This window comes from Thalassophryne amazonica, chromosome 7 (genome assembly GCF_902500255.1).
Source record: "Thalassophryne amazonica chromosome 7, fThaAma1.1, whole genome shotgun sequence".
Lineage (NCBI taxonomy): Eukaryota > Metazoa > Chordata > Actinopteri > Batrachoidiformes > Batrachoididae > Thalassophryne > Thalassophryne amazonica.
Genome location: NC_047109.1, coordinates 105,452,040 through 105,470,994, shown reverse-complemented (window position 1 = coordinate 105,470,994; position 18,955 = coordinate 105,452,040). Strand labels below are relative to the sequence as shown.

General features: G+C 39.0%; 1 protein-coding gene across 1 annotated transcript; it reads left to right on the top strand.

The window, feature by feature from the left end:
* Positions 1 to 121: 121 nt before the first annotated feature.
* LOC117513512 (C-C chemokine receptor type 1-like) lies at positions 122 to 11,001 on the top strand. The gene is made up of 4 exons (XM_034173683.1): positions 122 to 136; positions 2,218 to 2,404; positions 6,197 to 6,355; positions 9,939 to 11,001. The coding sequence occupies exons 1-4, from the start codon at positions 122 to 124 to the stop codon at positions 10,835 to 10,837; spliced, it is 1,260 nt and encodes a 419-aa protein (XP_034029574.1). The 3' UTR covers positions 10,838 to 11,001.
* The last annotated feature ends 7,954 nt before the right edge of the window (positions 11,002 to 18,955 follow it).

Below are 18,955 nucleotides of genomic sequence, written 5' to 3'. Positions count from 1 at the left end.
TCTAATTTATGATACATCGTAACATAAATTGGGCTTTAGGGTCAAGGTTTAGACTAGGGTTAGGATTCAGTCAAGGTTAGTATTAGGGTGAGATAATCATCTTGTGGCAGAATAGGTAGAGATGGAAGATGTGCAGGTTAGGGTGCTCCGAGGGCCAGGGTTGGCAACCAGTTGGTCAGGATTGAGGTTAGGTTAAGGTTTGGTTAGTGTCAAAGATTAGGCTGGGGTTAGAGTTGAGGTTAGAGTACAGGGATCAAGCTAAGGTCTGTGCAGACCCTCCTGTTATTTAAGGTTAGAGCAGGGACTGGTTAGTGGTAGTGTTCAAGGTTAGGGTTTGGATATTTAAGCTTAGAAGTTTAGTTATGGTCCCATTAGTAAGGTACATATTTGTGCCTGTGGGAACTAAATTTGTCTGAATCAGTCTCAGTAAGTACATCAAATGATAACTGTGACAATCCCTCATTGGAGAGGAAGATCGTCTCATGATCAATTCCTGGGCACGATATCTACATCCAGGGTTGACCTAGAGACACCTATGTGTGGATTTGTTTTACGTGAGAATGTTGTTGCACACAGACAAATACACAGTCCTTGACAGATCCTGAGCCTGGTCTGAAACAATCTGGATCTGAGGACCTCCAGCAGCCTTCATCTGCCTTCACAGCTGTTGGGATACAAGCCATCACCTCCTCCACCTGATCTGCCATTGAGGATTTCTTGTTTCACCACAGCCCCATTAGCTACTTCATGTTTGGTGTTCCTGTTGGGCATTCATGGTTACCATAGTGCAAACCAGGTTCCCACCTTATTTCACACCATAAGGCAATCCCCTACTTGATCCTTGCCCAGGTGTCACAAAGCAGAGGAGGGGTTGAATTTTGACACTCACAAAATGGTAATGACACCTCTATCACATCCAGCACATTATGAAACAGAGTTACAGGAACATGTTAAAATTTAGGCTTTTCTTGTAAAAATGTTTTTTGCATGATTAAAAAAAACTCAGTTTTGACATCATTTTACTACTCTATGCCCAAATGTAAAACAAACAAACAAATAAATAAATCTCCCACCTGTCCAATGTGGCAACTCTGCGCTTGGCTTTGCTTTGACATACAGACAAAAAGACAAAAAATTCAAATCTATAGTTTTCACTTTTATTGTGAAAATACCAACATTTATTTCCTGAATTTTTGCTTTGGCTTGACATCGGTATCTGCAGCCCGCCTTTGTCAACCGCTCACAGTCGTCAAGAATTCATGGAGCACCAGTTGGACAGCGACAAAAAAAAAAAAAAGACAAACGATAAACGACAAAGTCTGGTCGTTCCCCGTGACGATATATTATTTCCAAGAAGTCAGAAATTAGTTGTTGCTAATTTGTTTTCTTGAAACCTAAAAGCTGCAGTCAGTTTGTTTTACCAGAACAAATGTCTTTATTTTTGGAATTAGATTAGATATAGCTCCACAGCACTAGAGGTCACTCAAGTACTATTAAATGCAAAAGAGTTTTGGGGGCGTTCCGCAATTCGTCGGGCTGGACGTGATTGGTCAGACTCAACCGTGGGCGTTCTTATATCTTTCAGATTGGCTGGAGCTCCATGAGATCTAAAAAGTAAGAAAAAAGAAAAGAAAAGAAAGTGGCCTGTTAGAGCTGCAAGGATTAATCTTTTAATCAAATATTAATCGCCTATTTTATTAATAAACAATTATTTTGATAACTGATTAATCATGTTGAGTCTTTTCAAATATTCATTTTTTTTATTTCAGCTTCTTAACTGTGAATATTTTATAGGTTATTTTAGTTGCGACTTGATGCCTATTTGGCAGTTATTATTTATTTACTTATTTTAGTCCTTTATTTATTTTATGTTCATTGATTACAACTATTCTGAGAGGAGTTCCTCTCTACACTCTCTTTCCTGGTTTAACATATTTACAAAAAATAAAATAAAATGCCAATATCACAGCCTTGAGTTTGCAATTCCCATCTTTAAAAACTTGGTACAGCCCCCCCCCCGCCACCGCCGCCTATCCGCCACCAAGAAATGGATCGATGCATAGGTTCGAAGACTCAGGTTTTAGCTCTCGTCACATTCTGTGAGTAATATCACCTGCTAGCTAATCAGAAGCAGCTGTCCTCAATTTCGGTGACCAATAGGAAACAACAAAGCCAGTTATAGATGGCAATCCTGACTCACCTGTTCCCTTCTTACAGACACTGTCTGAGGCTTTGCCTCCTCCACCCTGCAGCCTCATGGTTGGTACTAGTCATGCCTCTGTTTTCTGCTGCCTCCTGTCGGCCCCTGTCTATCGCTGGCCTCTTCTCTGCCTCCTCTTTGTGTCAATGTCGCTGGTTCCTGTATCCTCCCTGCGCTGCATGCTCCTCCATCCCACCATCACCAGTTGGTCCCTATTCGGTGCTGGGGATAGGCTCTGCCCCTGCATTCTTCCGACGGCAGGATTCAAGTGTATTATACCTCAACACCATCAGGAAAGGGGACCAGCCTCAAAACAAAGACTCCCATTTGTACAATTGTATTTATGGACTACATGATCAAGTCGTTTACCTCCTGAGTCTTAATGGTAGAACCATGAGTACAGGCTGCTGTGGTACTGTAGGGATAAACCCTGTCTTAAACCTGGCAACTTTTACAACATCCTCCTCTTTGCAACTACTGGATTTTTGTGTTGTTGTTTTTTTTTCAGTTGTGCACATCCCTTTTTATGCATCAGGGTGATTCTTTAACTACGGGCACTATTGGCCTTGTAAATGTAATTTCCACCACACCATTGCCTTACAATATAAAGCGCCTTGGGGCAACTGTTTGTTGTGATTTGGCGCTATATACATGTGCTCTGATGTCACTGTTTATCTCCATAGAAACTACCCAAACAATCTTTCATACAAACTGTTTAAAGGGACATTACAGTGTTGTAGTGGAAATTACGGCAATAGTGTGGGACAACTACATTTTGTTTAAAAAAATCACAACAGTTGTATGACATTGAATACCCCAATTATGTTTTGATTATTTTACTGATATTTTATTCAGAGATATTTGAAAACATTAGAAAAAACATTTCTTTACCATTCCTTTTTATCATTGAAGATCAAAAGTCTGGGTGTGGGACAAGCACAAAACGGCAATATTTGCATATAATGATGCTGAAAAAAGGTGAAAAAGTCATCACAGACTACTAGAACAAATTTCTTAACACACTTTCATTGTAAAGATAACTATAAAAGTGTGAAATGTCCCCTTTTTTCTGTTTTTCATACAATATGATCAAAGGACATAATAAGTGCCCGTAGTCTAAGAATCACCCATCAATGTGCATTAAACTTTTCAGATTAAGTGCTTAATCTGGATTTGTCAGCATGCAGCAAATCAATTTTTTTAAATAGAGTTTAAAAAAAAAATTCTTGAAAAGACAAAGGAGCTGACCAGAGAGGACGAAGGTGTGAAAGCTTTGTGATCAGTCAGAAGACACAACTGACACACACTTCACGGACTGAGCAGAAACAAATTGTCATTCAAATAAATTTATGTGAAATTTACAACCTCATGTGAACTTCTCTTTTGCATTTTCTATTTTTTTGGGCCCATGTAATGTGAAGTGTGAAGGTGTGAAGTGTGGGCTGCTGATAAGCATCTTGCTGACACCAATAGGAAGCACCATATGTGTTTTGTTGTTCATCACCATAGGAGACATTTTATATTTCACTTGTGTATCTGTTCGAGAATAAAGGACATATAAAAAACAGCCACTGCTCATCCGAAAAGACCCAAAATTCACCATGTCAGGTAAGAAACACGATGTACTTCACACACTGACCAAACATCTGAGAGAAATCCAAAATAAACACAAATACATGAAGTTTAAAAGTCTAAAAAGAGTTAACGATTTGGCATAAATATGACTTGTTAATAATTTTGTTCAACTTTTTTTTGTGTGTTACCAAATTACACTTTTTAAAATGTTTAAACAATCCTCTTTTTGTTCAGTGTAAGGTATTAATATTTAAAGTTTGCATTTTTCATTTGCATTTCACTATTAAAGGTATTATTTGAAATGTAATACCAAAATGTGATATAATAATAATCAGTGCTGGGAAAGTAAGTTTGAAAAGTTACTTCATTAGTTACTTTATACAGTTATATTTTACAGTTACTTTATAAAGTTACTACATTAGCAGCTGCGGACAACTTGTCAGCAGCTGCTGCATGTAATTAATAAAGTAACTCATAATCTAACTTGGTTATTTTTAAGATGTAGTACTCAGAAAAAAACTATTAGTTACTTTGCTGATTAGTTACTTTGCTAATTGCTCAGTCTTAAGAGTAACCAAGTTAGAGTTACCTTATTAGTTACATTGCTTAGTAGTTGCAAGTTTTCGGCAGATTCTAATAAAGTAATTGCATAAAGCTGGTAATGAAGTAACTGCATAAAGTAACTGTATAAAGCAACTAAAAACGTAACGAAAAAAGTAACTTGTCCAAGTTACTTTCACAACACTGATAATAATAATAATAATAACAACAATAAACAACAACAAGAACAACGACAACAACTTTGGGGTCATTAAGAAACCCTTTCAAGATTTGTCTTGGACTACAAATTAACTCACAATGAGACAACTTATCAATAAGTAAGACACAGTTGGAGTACTGCCACTTAACAGGATATAATTTTAACATTTTTAAAAATATATATGTTTGTGATTATGATTATTGCCCACTTTTTGAGTTGTCATAAGTTCACAGCTAGAACAAACTAAAAAAACAACCAATAACTGGCAACCTTTACTGGAAAAGAGTTGAAAAAAACGAATTAATCAAAGTTTGCAGAAATTTAATGAGCAATGTGTTTTCATGACTTAGCGCCTCCTCCACCCCCCCCCCCCCCCCCCCCCCCCCGCCCCGTGACACAGACAAGCGGGAAAAAAGTGATGCAGTATTACCTTTGTGGGCCACCAGGGGTCGCAATTGTCTTAGCTGATCACAGGATCGGTTTAACAAAATTGACAAAACTATGGGCCTTGAGATATCTTTAAAAAAGTGACTGTTGTTGGACAGTGAGTATAAAAAGGTCTCTAACTGACTGTGCATAAATAAATGCGTGTGTGTGTGTGTGTGTGTGTCTGTGTGCGAACGTGCGTGTGTTTTATTTTATTTTATTTTGAACTATTCACCTTATTCAGCCCAGCCCACTTTTGAAACAGAGGCATTTCTGTTTTGTCTTAGGACCTCCGGTGAGCGGTGTTTCCAATATAGAAAAATGGAAGATATTACATGGGTAGAAACAAAAACCTTTTAGAAAAGTTCAAAAGGAACGACTCTCGTAACAGAGTGGGAAGATGACATGAAAAAGTGGCCCTTGATTATGTATGCTGATATTTTTAACTACTTTTTGTGGACGGTTTGGCTATGAGGAACTATAAAAGCACCGAAGCTTATCAATATCTCCTTGAATCAAGTTAAACTACCCGACAAGTAGTACCACTGTAATGCCAAGATTACGTAACATTAATATTCGTATGGTGTTATTTCATGCAGTGCTTGGTTGTATCAAATGCCAGAAAAAGAGTAAATTAGACAGCAGCTAACGATACAAACACAGCTTACCCGTTGGTCTCACTAGCATCCGCCGTGGTTTCTTCAAAGGAGCGTTATAGCCCAACCATTTCTCTGGGTAAGGATCCAGCGCTGTGGGGTTTTTCTCCACAATGACATAGGGACATTTGGGTGGATTTTTCAAATTCAGTGCCTTTAACCAGCACCGGAGATCCTCGCCTTTCGATGGAGGAGGAAACAAGTTAAATGCGCGTCCACAGCACTCAGATGTCTCCTTTCCATGTTCAAAACATCGGACCATCGTGGTGAAGAAGGAGCTGAGCCCGAAGGCGAGATTCTCAATTTACCAGTCAATGTGACGCTTCTATAGGCTTTGAAGGATTACATCAAAATTACTTCACAGATTCTCACCAAATTTTCACCACAGATAAATATTAAGGCGTGGAAGACTCCATTGAGTTTTGGAGGTGATCCGGATCGGTGGACATCAGAAATCTGTGATTGCTCTTGTTTCACTTTGGAATGTACTATATATAAGTTCCAAACACCAAGTTTGAATGATGAAGGAAGAAAAATAAGACAAAGGCCAAAATACACGTCATATTTTTCTCTTTGCAGATGACAGTGAATATGTTAATGGCACGGCGGAGTACGATTACTCAAGCTATTACAATGGATTGGATGACTTCTCCCCATGCAGCAACGCCAATGCGAAGGACTTCAGCAGGGTGTTACTGCCAACTCTGTACAGTTTGGTTTTCATCCTTGGATTCACAGGTGTGTGTTTGCAGAAAGACAGCGAGGGCCACTTAAAGAAGCCTGACAGTCGGATCTAAATATACAAAAAGAATTCAAGAGTTTTGTGGAAATGATGCAAAAACAGCTTTTGTAGGTAAAAACTTAAATTTAGTGTATCTACAAACAACCATTCAGCACTTTGTAAATAAATTTAACTCAGTACAATGCCTTGTGTTTGCCCATTTATCAATTTGTCTTTTGGATAAAGAGTTGGACTACCAATATGTAGCCCAGTCAGGCTGTCTATGTCCTTGAACAACTCACATCCACTTCACACTTCAGAATCCAGCACCAATAGTCCACAGAGCCCATACAGGACTTCTTTATTTTCCATTAATTTTATAGTGTTAACACAAGATCCAAGCTTGTGTTTTATACTTAAAAATTTAACCAGTGACCATTTAGGAATTGCAGTCTTGTTTGAATACTTAGTGCCTCAGTTTACAGAGCATAATGAGCAGTTGGACTAAACAAATACATTATTTGAATTAAAGCTAACAGTCTACATTTCAACCACATTTTAAATGTTTAATATCAATTGTGATGGTTTACAGAGGTAAAAGTACCAAAAGTAATGTTACTGTCCAAATACTTATGGCCCTGAGTCTCAGTGTGATGCAGCAGAGGAAAACATGGTTTTAGACTTTAGAGGACTACACAGACAGGAGACACAGCTGTGTTAATCTGCCTTCATCTCAGCAGGTTGTCAGCACTGTTGTTAGAAAATGTGGGTGATGTGGCACTATTTCATGTTTTCATGGTCTAGTGAAGCTGTCTATGCTTAAGTTAATACATCAAGAAGAAAAACAATGAATGACCTCAGGTAACCACTAGGTGTTGGTACAAGGTCTTATCGGAGGATCTTTAGGTCCCACTGGAATGACTTTGTGTCAAACAAATAGTTTGTGTGTTTTCTGATATGTAGTACATTTTATAATGTATTATTAGAACCTTATTATTATAGTACATTACAAATAAGCACTGCATCAGCAGTGAGCTGCTACATCCAATTGCTTGCTAACTCAACACTCCCATTACCAAGTCACATAATTTGGGTGTTTTTGAGGAAGAAACCTCAAGCAGACCAGACTCAGCAAGGTGACCAACTGCTTAATGTAGACCTGCATTGAAATAAATGCAGTCAGATCTTTGGACCAAAAATGACTTATGTTTACACATAAGATCCTTCTGAATGTAGTAAACTAAATCTGCAAGCCCAGATCTGTCATTCAACAGAGAAATCTTTGTTTAAAAATGACAAATTTACAGCTAAAATTTGGCCCTCCGCAAAACTGTCATCACATCCGGGACATTGCCGAGACATCAGAGAGAAGACACTATCCCAGCATGCATTGCGCGTGCCAACTGTAATTTGTGGATTTACGTCAGTTTGCATCTCTTACAAAAGCACCTTTTTATTGTCTTATACGGAAGGATCGACTTTTTTTAAAACTTCATATTGTCTTTCGGTACATTTGTTGAGTATACATTTTTTTTATTTTTGCCTGAAAATTAATTTTTGGGACTTTTTCATACGCCCATTTGATTGAGTGGTGTCACATTGAAAATCTACTGTCTTTAGCCTCCGGTGTTACCGTTGCGGAGTACAGATGCGGGACCCGCAAAGAATCCAAGTCATTAAAAAGATACAAACCTCTCTCAGTGGCCACGGAGCTCTGCGGCTGCGGTTACCGAGACCATGCAGCACTGCGGATTTTTCCCGCAAGAAGTCTATCCTTGCGGGTTGCTGGAGAGCTCCGCATCAAAACAGTAGTCTCTGGACTTGTTGCCAAGTTGGGGGCGGTGTGAGTGGCCCACTGCGGCGTTTACCGAGCCCGCAGACTCGGTAAGTGCATCAGAGGCAGTGAGAGCAAGTCGTCGGGGAAGAACGTCACCCGCTGTCAATGTCGCCGCTGATCTGAGCATGCAGAGCTGTATCTCGCATTCATTGCAGCTTACTTTTGGATGTTGAAACCAGGATGTGTATAACAGTAACATTACTAATAGATAAAATCAATTTCAATTGAGAAATAGCTAGTATTGCATTCACTCAATGCGTGGGATCAGACTGAAGGCGCTAGCGCTCTGTCTTTTCCCTTGCGTCACAGCAATATCCCGGATGTTCAAACAGTTTTCACGGAGGGCCAAATTTTAGCTGCAAATTTGTCATTTTTAAACGAAGATTTTGCCGCTGAATTGCAAATTTGGGCTTGCAGATTTACTTTACTGCATTCATAAGGGTCTTATAAATACATATCAGCTATTTCTTTCTGAGATCTGACTACATTTATTTCAATGCAGGTCTACTTTAAGCAGTTCTAATAATAACAAAGATCAGATGAACAAAATGCAACCAAGAATCGTCAAACATGCAAACAAAAATGAATGTCGTGTGTGTGAGTGCCTGTCTGTTCATCTATGACTGGCCTATTGCTTAGCAACAGTAACCACAGCAACACCCCCCACGCCCAAAATCCCCTTCCTTGCTTCCTTCCTTCCTGTCTGCCCCCAGTGCCCAAATACATAGCAAAAATTTGCTCCAAATGTTAAATAGACAGAGGTATTGACCAGTCAAGATAAAGTTTAATGAGAAAGATGAAAGAGAATTTTAATGTGGCTCAATTACACGTTTGATGCTATTGATGGATTTAATCAAAGACAAAGCATTGGTTGTCTACCAACCATTCACCTAACAAGCAGTGTGAGATGGTAAGGTGTCCAAATACTTATAGACCTGTATGTATTTCAAAGCAGAGTCTTGAGGAGAGTGGGAAGTGGCAGTGTCCATGTATTTTTAGATTAGAGGGTATACAAAAGCAGAGTGGGATTTGGGTTCGCTTATCAACTGTACTGTCAGAGGCAAAGCAATAACAAATGTCTGCACGATCTCACACCTGGGCATCATGTAAGCACCCTGCAGCCTCATGTAAGCACCCTGCTGAAAACCTATTTTATTCTCTTTCTTATGAATAGTTTTTATTTTTTATCTGTTTTATTTTTTATTCTTTTACTTCTGTTTTTATTTATGTATTTTAATTTTTTTTTAATTCATTTTTAATTATTTATTAAATTTTATGTTGAATTTTTTTGTACGGGGCCTTGAGATGGCTTTTGCTGTGATTTGGCACATTATAAGCTAATTAAATTAAATTAAATTAAGGCTTAATTTGTAATTTTTTTTAAATAGTTGTTTTCTGTGATAGACTGGTGTACTGTGTAGGGTGCCGCCCACATTATGCCCTATGACTGTTGGGATACGCCCCAGCCCCCATGTGACTCTTAACTGAAGTAAATGGGTGTAGAAAATGGATGGATGGATGGAATGTTGAAATATTATAAACATGGTTGTTTTTGTTTCGTTTTGTTACATTTGTCTGCACTGGTCCCTCTGGGGCCAATGCTATCTTGAAATCCTTGAAAGTGTAGACAACTTAATGGCTTAGGCATTGCAGTCCTGATGATTTCAGTAATTTTCTGACAAGAAAGGTAAGAGTTACAAGTTGACAGACATGCAAATTTACAAAACCGTGAATAATCTTTTTTTTTTTCCCCTTCTCTCAAGGTAATGGCCTTGTGGTGTGCATTCTGGTGAAGCACCGCAAACAGATCAACTTGACGGACCTCTGTCTTCTCAACCTGGCACTTGCTGACCTGTTCTTCGTCTTCTCGCTGCCTCTGTACAGCCACTACGCTGCTGTCGGGCAGTGGGTATTCGGAGACGTTATGTGCCATCTTGCCTCCGGTTTCCACAACACAGGATTCTTCAGCAGTGTATTCTTCATGGTCGCCATGACACTGGATCGCTACATGGTCATTATCCACAATCTAAAGGTTTCACGCTACCGCACGTTGAAGCTCGGCATCGGATTGACCGTGCTCATCTGGATCTTGAGTTTGTTTGTCTCTGTGCCAAATTTTCTGTTCACAAAGGTGACGAATGAGTCCTGGTGTCATGATAACTCAGGAAGCGACACTTGGGAAATGTATAACCTGTTGGCGACAAACCTTTTGGGTTTTGTCATTCCCTTGCTGATGATGGTCATTTGCTACTCCAGGATCATCCCCATTCTGATGAACATGAGGAGCATCAAGAAGCATCGCATTATCAAGCTCATTTTCACTATTGTGATTGTCTTCTTCATTTTCTGGATCCCGTATAACATTGTCCTCTTCTTAAAGTTCCTGCAAGCTAGAAAAATCTTGTCAGACAGCTGCAGCATGCGTGAAAATATTATGATGTCTGCAGGAATGACTGAGGCGATTGCGTACAGTCACTGCTGCCTGAACCCCATCATATACGCCTTTGTGAGTCACAAGTTCATGCAGCGTTCTGTGCAGCTGCTGAAGGAGTGGTTGCCTTGGATTCATTTTTCTTCCAACACAAATTACTCAGAAAGTACCTACAGGAAAAGCTCAGTCATGTCCAGGTCCTCTGATGTTACCTCGACTTTTAACGTGTAGGATGGAAGAGGTTTGATGGACAACAATGTGCTTACACATGTAGATTTTTGACAAATTCTGCAATGTTTTATCCAGAAAGTACCCATCTTGTTCTTGCTGTGCAAAATCATTTTGTATGATTAGTTCAGTCTGGCATATTGGGGCAGTGATTATATTCTTTTTTTTATGGGGGGGGGGGGGGGGGGGGGGGTTCTGGTGTAAAACAACATATGGAAGCAGCCAAAAGAATGAAAAATTCCACCAGTTTCCTAACAGTGACAGTGATATTACATCTGGCAAAGAGGCTGTCTAATATGATGGTGCAACAATGTATAAAATGATTTTAATGGAATATGGCGGAGAGGTTGACATTGGCCAAGAAAGATCCCACTACAGTTTGGTGCAGATTAGGATTCAGGGGCATATTGAGGATTTATTTCCACTTAATACTAGGTAATATTACATGTGAATATGAAGACAGTTAGGGCTACAGTATCTGACATTTGGCCCTAAATGACCTTTATCTTGAAGGAATATATCCTAAATGTGCTTAAATATGCATTAACCATTTGTGCTCCCCCCCCCCCATTCAGAATCATCCTATTATTCTTTATTACCTCCGCCAAGGAGGTTATGTTTTCGGTCGCGTTTGTTTGTTTGTCTGTCTGTCAGCAGGATAACTCAAAAGGTTTTGAACGGATTTTGATGAAATTTTGTGGAGTGGTTGGAAATGACAAGAGGAACAAGTGATTAAATTTTAGTGGTGATCCGAATCACGATCGGGATCACAATGCTAACGCGTTAGCATGTCTATGGCATTTTCAATGATAAAAGTTAGCATTAAGCAGTTGCAGCTGTCATCACGTTTGGGTGCATTTGTTTTCTAATTGTAATATTTCTTACATTTATTTTTGTTTATATATTAATAATCTAATGATTATTATATACAATTTTAGAGAAAGAGACAAAAAGAAATAGATCGCTGTGCCAAGGAGGGAATCTCTTTAGGGTCAGTGACCCTATGGCCTTGTTTAGAGAAGTGTTTCATAAATGTTAAAAAATTCATATATTTGCAGTTTAGTTGAATAATAAATTGAATTTTGTCTCTTATTTGTTTTGTCTATAAGCACATGCAATATCAATATCAGTGCTCAGATAACAGTAGCTTCTGGGAAAGGTGCAAGTTGCAATAAACTGTGATGCCAAGCGCTAAGGATACATGCTATCCAGTCACAGCAGATGAAACTTTTTTTTACTACTGAGCAAACATCATTGTTAGACTTTTTTTTAGGTTCAATGATTCCACGGCGTGTAGATGTTATGGCGTCAGTGACCCCATGGCCTTGGTGGAGGTTTGCACTCTCTGAGTGCTTCTAGTCTTTTATTGAGCCAAGAATATATTGTTACATTTATGAGTGTGTTCTAATGTTTGGAAGTGATAATTTATATATTAATAGAGCCTGTTGCTGTTGAATAATATATTACTCATATGCTCATAGTGATCAATATTTATCAATGCTTATTAAACATGTAATCAACAGCTAAGGTTAATTACATGATATCTATATGTTCAAATACTTTTGAAATATATGTTTGTATGCTTTTCAATTGTGTATTGTGTGTACCAAATTAATGGTATGTTATGTTTATGATTACATTTGCTTTTGTTTTAAGATTTGCTTTTGCTTCAAGTATTAGTTTAGCTGTTATAAAGATGATTTACTTATCAATCATTTTCAAAGTGTTGTAAATGTGATGTGTCCCTGTTTCGGTGAGGCCCTGAAGATACATTGAGAAACATCCATATGTTGCAAATGATTGACCTCTGATTGACCTTTGTTGAGCTTTGCAGCTTCACCAGCGTTGAACTCGGGGAAAAAGAAACTTAACAGAGGCAGTCATCCTTTTTAGCCCTTTTGGTGTACTTTATTTCTAATAGAACTGGAATGGGTACGGCGGGATGAACTCTGAACTCACAGAAGAAAAAACTGGGCGTGGACTATACAAAAATGGGGAGGCGCAGCAAAAGCCGCTGGCTTACAAACTTGCGGCACCCAGTGGCAGAAATAAAATACTGCACTTCAGCAAAAAACACAATCCCCTCCTTTATCACAATTGAGTTCACAAAAATTAAAAGAATGTTTCTTAACAACCTTGCCAGTGCAATTCAGAAATCTCCTTAAGTGTGTGCCACATTTGGCCAAAATTGGGTTGAAAATTAAATTCCTTTAGCACACCACATTTGAGAAACCATTTCTTGAGAATGTGTGAAATTTTGACTCCCTGGGTGTTAAGAAATCTTTTCTTTTCTCTCAGAATGCAAAAAGTGGAGAACCACACCCTCCTTTTTCTGGGTCAGGCTCAAAACCTCTCACTCGCCCCTCGTATTTCACATCAACAGATCATAATTTACTATTATTATGAAGTGATGCTGTTTCTCTCTTTCTTGGTTTGACTTGGAAGGAAGCAGTGGCTGTTCTTCAGCCTTAAAGATACCGATGCCTCTTCTGTATAACAGCATAGGACCACAAAGATGTGTTTAAAATGTATAATTTTGTTTTGTCTTACACAAATTTGTACATTAGCCTGTATGACCGTGAATATCTTTTGTTAAAATGAAAAGCTATATTAAAGAAAAAGTGAGTGTTTGGTAATTTCTATGGTGTTTTTTTTTTTTTTTTTTGTCTTTAACAGTGTGGACAAATATTTGCATAATTGTAAACTCGTATCTCATTATTGGCTCAGATTTGTTTTCATAATTGTATATCTGTGTTTTATACTTATTGCATATTGTACTATACTGTGAAAATGTATTGAAATTAAAATAAAAGCTGTGCACTGCAGCACCTCAGGGTGGTTCATCTTCTGTTCTGTGTAGGTGTGGAGGTGAAACCACATGCAGAGTTAAAACATCACATTTTACCGCTCCATCGAAACTTTGCTGCTGCACGTTGTAGCTTTCCTGTTGAAGACAGAGTAAAAAAGACTGAACATGTCGGATGTCACTGGGGATTTATTTTATTTTTTTTTAATCAAAATGAACAAAGGTTAACTCCTGTATGATTCAGCTGAGAAGATGCAAGAAAGATGAATCATAAATCATAATTTTCCTGCCAGCATCTTTAATTATCCTGTTGTTTGACCAGAAATGTGATTCACAGGAACAACTTTTATTGGTTTACTTAAGAAGAAACAACTGTAATGTCCCACAAAACATTGCAGAGAAATTGTTTTTTTGGAATTAGAAGTAGGTTCACACAAGTCTTGTAATATAGGAAATAGATTTTAGATCAGTGTATAATACATTTCAATATGTGCCATGCAGCACAGCAGCACTGCTTGCTGGGAGTTGCATGGCAGGGACCTGGTACATTGCAAAAGAACTTATTTGTAAAAAATATCACTTACCAGTGTCAGCTGGATGTCTTGTGTCTTCAAATAAATCCTTCTTGTATGAATAAAATTACTCTCAGATGGAAATGCAGCTGTCCACTTTGAAAACTAGGGCACTGGGCTCATAGAACGCAAACCTCCGCCAATACTAGTTTCCAATTCCACAAATTTTTACCTTGGAAAAATTTTCAAGGTCAAAGCCCGGTTAGAAGTGGCTTTTCATAAGCTAAATTAGATGTGAGCAAATGTCAGGAGTATGTATTATGAATCAAAGTTTTTTTTGTGTGTGTGTGGTTTTGTCAGGTTTTTTCCAACTTTTGGTTTCTGAATTCTTTTTCAGATAATTTTCAGAGAACATTGGTTATCTTTTGTTTGTCACTGCTTTTTGGCACTTGATTTCCGACTGATAACTGGAGGAGCGACAAACAGACATAACATTGGAACCTCCGTCCAATTTTGGTGGTGTAGGTGAATCCATAACAGAAAAATAAGACTGACTGAGGCATTTTTGATTGCGATATAATGCAAAATGTACACAAAATGGACTTTTCAATATTAAATTGAAATGTTCACAAAATCCACAATTCGGATCAGATCCAGATCAAACTTTGTTAGTTGATGAATATTATCCTACATAAACACTCTCAAATATGAAAGGAATTTGATCTTTTACAACAGAGTTATGGATTTTTTAAAATTTGTTCAGTGCTAAAGGATAGGGAATTTTCCATGATTTTTCCTGACTTTGACCTTTGACCTATGGCCTTGAAAACTGAATCAGTTCTTGCCTATCAGGATATCAGAATCAGAATCGCAATCAACTTTACTGTCATTGCAATTTGCATTACAACGAGATTTGAGTGCAACTCCAAAAAGGTGCTTTTCCGTGGTGCGAGTAATTTTTAGCCGATATAAAAGATAGTGAAATTTAACTGTAAATTATTCAGAGTATATGTACAACTAATATAAACATAAGGTAAAATAAAATAAAATGTGGACCAAGTAAAATGCAAAACGAGAATTATATACAGCTGTGGAATCATATTGCACAGGAAAACTGCACATGGTTTACAGATATTGCACAAGAAACTTGAAAGGTGCCGATTAGAGCAATTTGTTTTTGTTCAGAGCAGTGATCGCTCTGGGGAGAAAGCTGTCCGTGAGTCTGTTTGTCCTAGTTTTGATTGACCTATACCGTCGGCCGGAGGGTAGTAGGTCAAACAGGTGGTTCCTGGGGTGGGATGTGTCTTTGCTGATGCTGGCAGCTCTGCTGAGGTAGCGAGAGCTGGCATTGCCCTCCAGGCAGGGCAGAGAGCAGCCAGTGATCCCCTGGGCCGTTTTGATCACCCTCTGCAGCGCTCTCCTGTCTGCTGCTGAGCACCCCCCCGTACCACGCTGTGATGCAGTAGGTCAGGATGCTGTCGATGGTGGCTTTGTAGAACAACACCAGCAGCTTCTCCTCCAGATTGTTTCTCCTGAGCACCCTCAGGAAGTGGATATGAATTTTCAGTAAAAATTTCTTAATAATATATGAAAAACTGAGGGCTCCAGGCTGTTCGCAAACAAACAGACAAGCAAACAAACAAACAGGGGCAAAAACATAACCTACGCTCAACGTTAATGGCGAAGATAAAAATGTCCATAATTGCTTTATTGAAAAAATTGCATCCAAATCCATCAAAATGTGTTTTTTTCTAAAATGATTTTCTTTGTGTCAAAGAGTAAGAAATGATGCTGTTTTCGGGTTCAGTGGGAAGGGTTTTATTATTATTATTATTATTATTATACTGATTGGCACGTTTTACTGGGAATCTCATACTGATCCATGCTACAGCTATTTGTAAAGAGACAGACTCGCCACACCATGTAATTTTCTCTAGCTTGTAGGATTGGTTGTGAGTAACAGATCATTTTGAGAAAAGGCAACTGAGAAATTGTAGTTTCAGGAATTGGCTGAAGTCGCTGTGACATTCTGTCACTGATTATTAGCAGAAATATCATGAAAAGTTGACCTGGACGCACCGGCACGTCCATGGGCCCCATACAGAATATGTTTCCCACTTAATACAAGATCTCAATTTTCAATTTCAATTTATTTTCCTTTATATAGCGCCAAATCACAACAGAGCTGCCTCAAGGCGCTTCACAAAGGTAAGGTCTAACCTTACCAACCCACAGAGCAACAGTGGTAAGGAAAAACTGCCTCAGAGGAAGAAACCTCAAGCAGACCAGACTCAAAGAGGCGACCCTCTGCTTGGGCCATGCTACAGACACAAATTACAAAACAATTCACAAAACGAACACACAGGAAATGCTGTTGGTGCACAGGACAGGAGGGTCGCCAACACAAACACAACTCCCATCTCTGGAAGGAGCTGCACCTTAAACAGAAAAAACAGAATCAGGCATCAGAAAGACAAAAAATACTGTATAATTTGCCAGCATTAATCAACAAGAAAAACAAAAGAAATACTAAGGTGATCGCCGGCCACTAGCCCTAAGCTTCACTAAAAGACCCAGAATTTAGGTGAAGTTGAGGCCGCAGCCCGCTCCAATTACTAATAACATGAATTAAAAGAGTAACAAGCGTAAAACAAAACTGTACCAGTATGCTAGCCATAAGAAAGGGAAAATAAGTGCGTCTTAAGTCTGGACTTGAAAGTCTCCACAGAATCTGATTGTTTTATTGATGCAGGGAGATCATTCCACAGAACAGGGGCACGATAAGAGAAAGCTCTGTGACCCGCAAACTTCTTATTCACCCTAGGGACACAAAGTAGTCCTGCACCCTGAGAACGTAAAGCCTGGGTCGGTACGTAAGGTTTAATTAGGTCAGCTAGGTAGGGAGGTGCCAGTCCATGAATAATTTTATAGGTTAGTAGCAGAACCTTAAAATCTGATCTCACTGGGACAGGAAGCCAGTGAAGAGATGCCAGAATGGGTGTAATGTGGTTGTACAACCCCTGGCAATAATTATGGAATCACCGGCCTCGGAGGATGTTCATTCAGTTGTTTAATTTTGTAGAAAAAAAGCAGATCACAGACATGACACAAAACTAAAGTCATTTCAAATGGCAACTTTCTGGCTTTAAGAAACACTATAAGAAATCAGGAAAAAAAATTGTGGCAGTCAGTAACGGTTACTTTTTTAGACCAAGCAGAGGGAAAAAAATATGGACTCACTCAATTCTGAGGAATAAATTATGGAATCACCCTGTAAATTTTCATCCCCAAAACTAACACCTGCATCAAATCAGATCTGCTCGTTAGTCTACATCTAAAAAGGAGTGATCACACCTTGGAGAGCTGTTGCACCAAGTGGACTGACATGAATCATGGCTCCAACAAACCAAACTCTTAAAAGAGGGTAAATCATCATGCAATGTTGCAAAAGATGTTGGTTGTTCACAGTCAGTTGTGTCGGGACCAAATACAAACAACATGGGAAGGTTGTGTCGCGGCTCGTCTTTAGTCTTCTCGGGATGTCTTCTTTTAGATAACACAAACTAATTGCAAGTGATATGCTAGAAAAAGGACACAACACTTTAGAATAATTCAGCCTTAAGCAAGATAAAATGCACAGAGTTTTTAAGTTTATTTAAGCCTTCGACACAGAGCTTAGACAAACTGAGTCCTCTAGAGAGACTGAATATGACAACCGCGCTCGTCTATTTATTGGAGACCCGCGGGCATCGCTCCTCCTTCAACTTTTTTATTTATTTCATTCCTAAGACATGGTTTTCTATTGGAAGCGTCCTCTAGTGAACCCTAAGCAGGTGTTAGGCCATTATTTCAATGTGACAAACGCTCCCATTAAAACATGAAGGATTTACAACTGATTTTTTTAAAAGACCTTCAGCCACAGGTGCAGCTGGCCTGAGGCCCCCCCCGCACGTGGCCTCAGCCACACGTGCAGCTGGCCTGAGGCCCCTGCACGTGGCCGGCGGGAAAGCACCTAAGAGGCCTTGGAAAGCCCCTGACAGACTGAATGACTAATAGAGCCCTTTTTTTGGGTTGAACACCTGCTAGTTCAACCAGAGGACATACAGTTCGGATCAGGACACTTGATAGTTCATCACAGTTCAAATATGGACCTAAAAATTCTTCTACAGTTGTTAAAGGCAAACATACTGGTAGACCAAGGAAGACATCAAAGCGTCAAGACAGAAAACTTAAAGCAATATGTCTCAAAAATCGAAAATGCACAACAAAGCAAATGAGGAACGAATGGGAGGAAACTGGAGTCAACGTCTGTGACCGAACTGTAAGAAACCGCCTAAAGGAAATGGGATTTACATACAGAAAAGCTAAACGAAAGCCATCATTAACACCTAAACAGAAAAAAACAAGGTTACAATGGGCTAAGGAAAAGCAATCGTGGACTGTGGATGACTGGATGAAAGTCATACGAGGTCTGTCAATAAAGTAAGGGTCCTTTTTATTTTTTTCAAAAACTATATGGATTTCATTCATATGTTTTTACGTCAGACATGCTTGAACCCTCGTGCGCATGTGTGAGTTTTTCCACGCCTGTCGGTTGCGTCATTCGCCTGTGAGCACGCCTTGGGAAGGAGTTGTCCCACCCCCTCATCGGATTTTCATTGTCTGGAAATGGCGGAATGAAAAGGACTTTTTTTTCCATCAGAATTTTTTCAGAAGCTGTTAGAAACTGGCACCTGGAAACCATTCGAAAAATTTATCTGGCTTTCGGTGAAAATTTTACGGGCTTCACAGAGAATAAGGACT

What these genes read in the sequence shown, in the direction of transcription:
- LOC117513512 (XM_034173683.1), top strand. An exon ending in CCTCCATCCCACCATCACCA is followed by an intron (nt 2,405 to 6,196) that starts GTTGGTCCCTAT and finishes TTCTCTTTGCAG; the next exon opens with ATGACAGTGAATATGTTAAT. An exon ending in TTTCATCCTTGGATTCACAG is followed by an intron (nt 6,356 to 9,938) that starts GTGTGTGTTTGC and finishes CCTTCTCTCAAG; the next exon opens with GTAATGGCCTTGTGGTGTGC.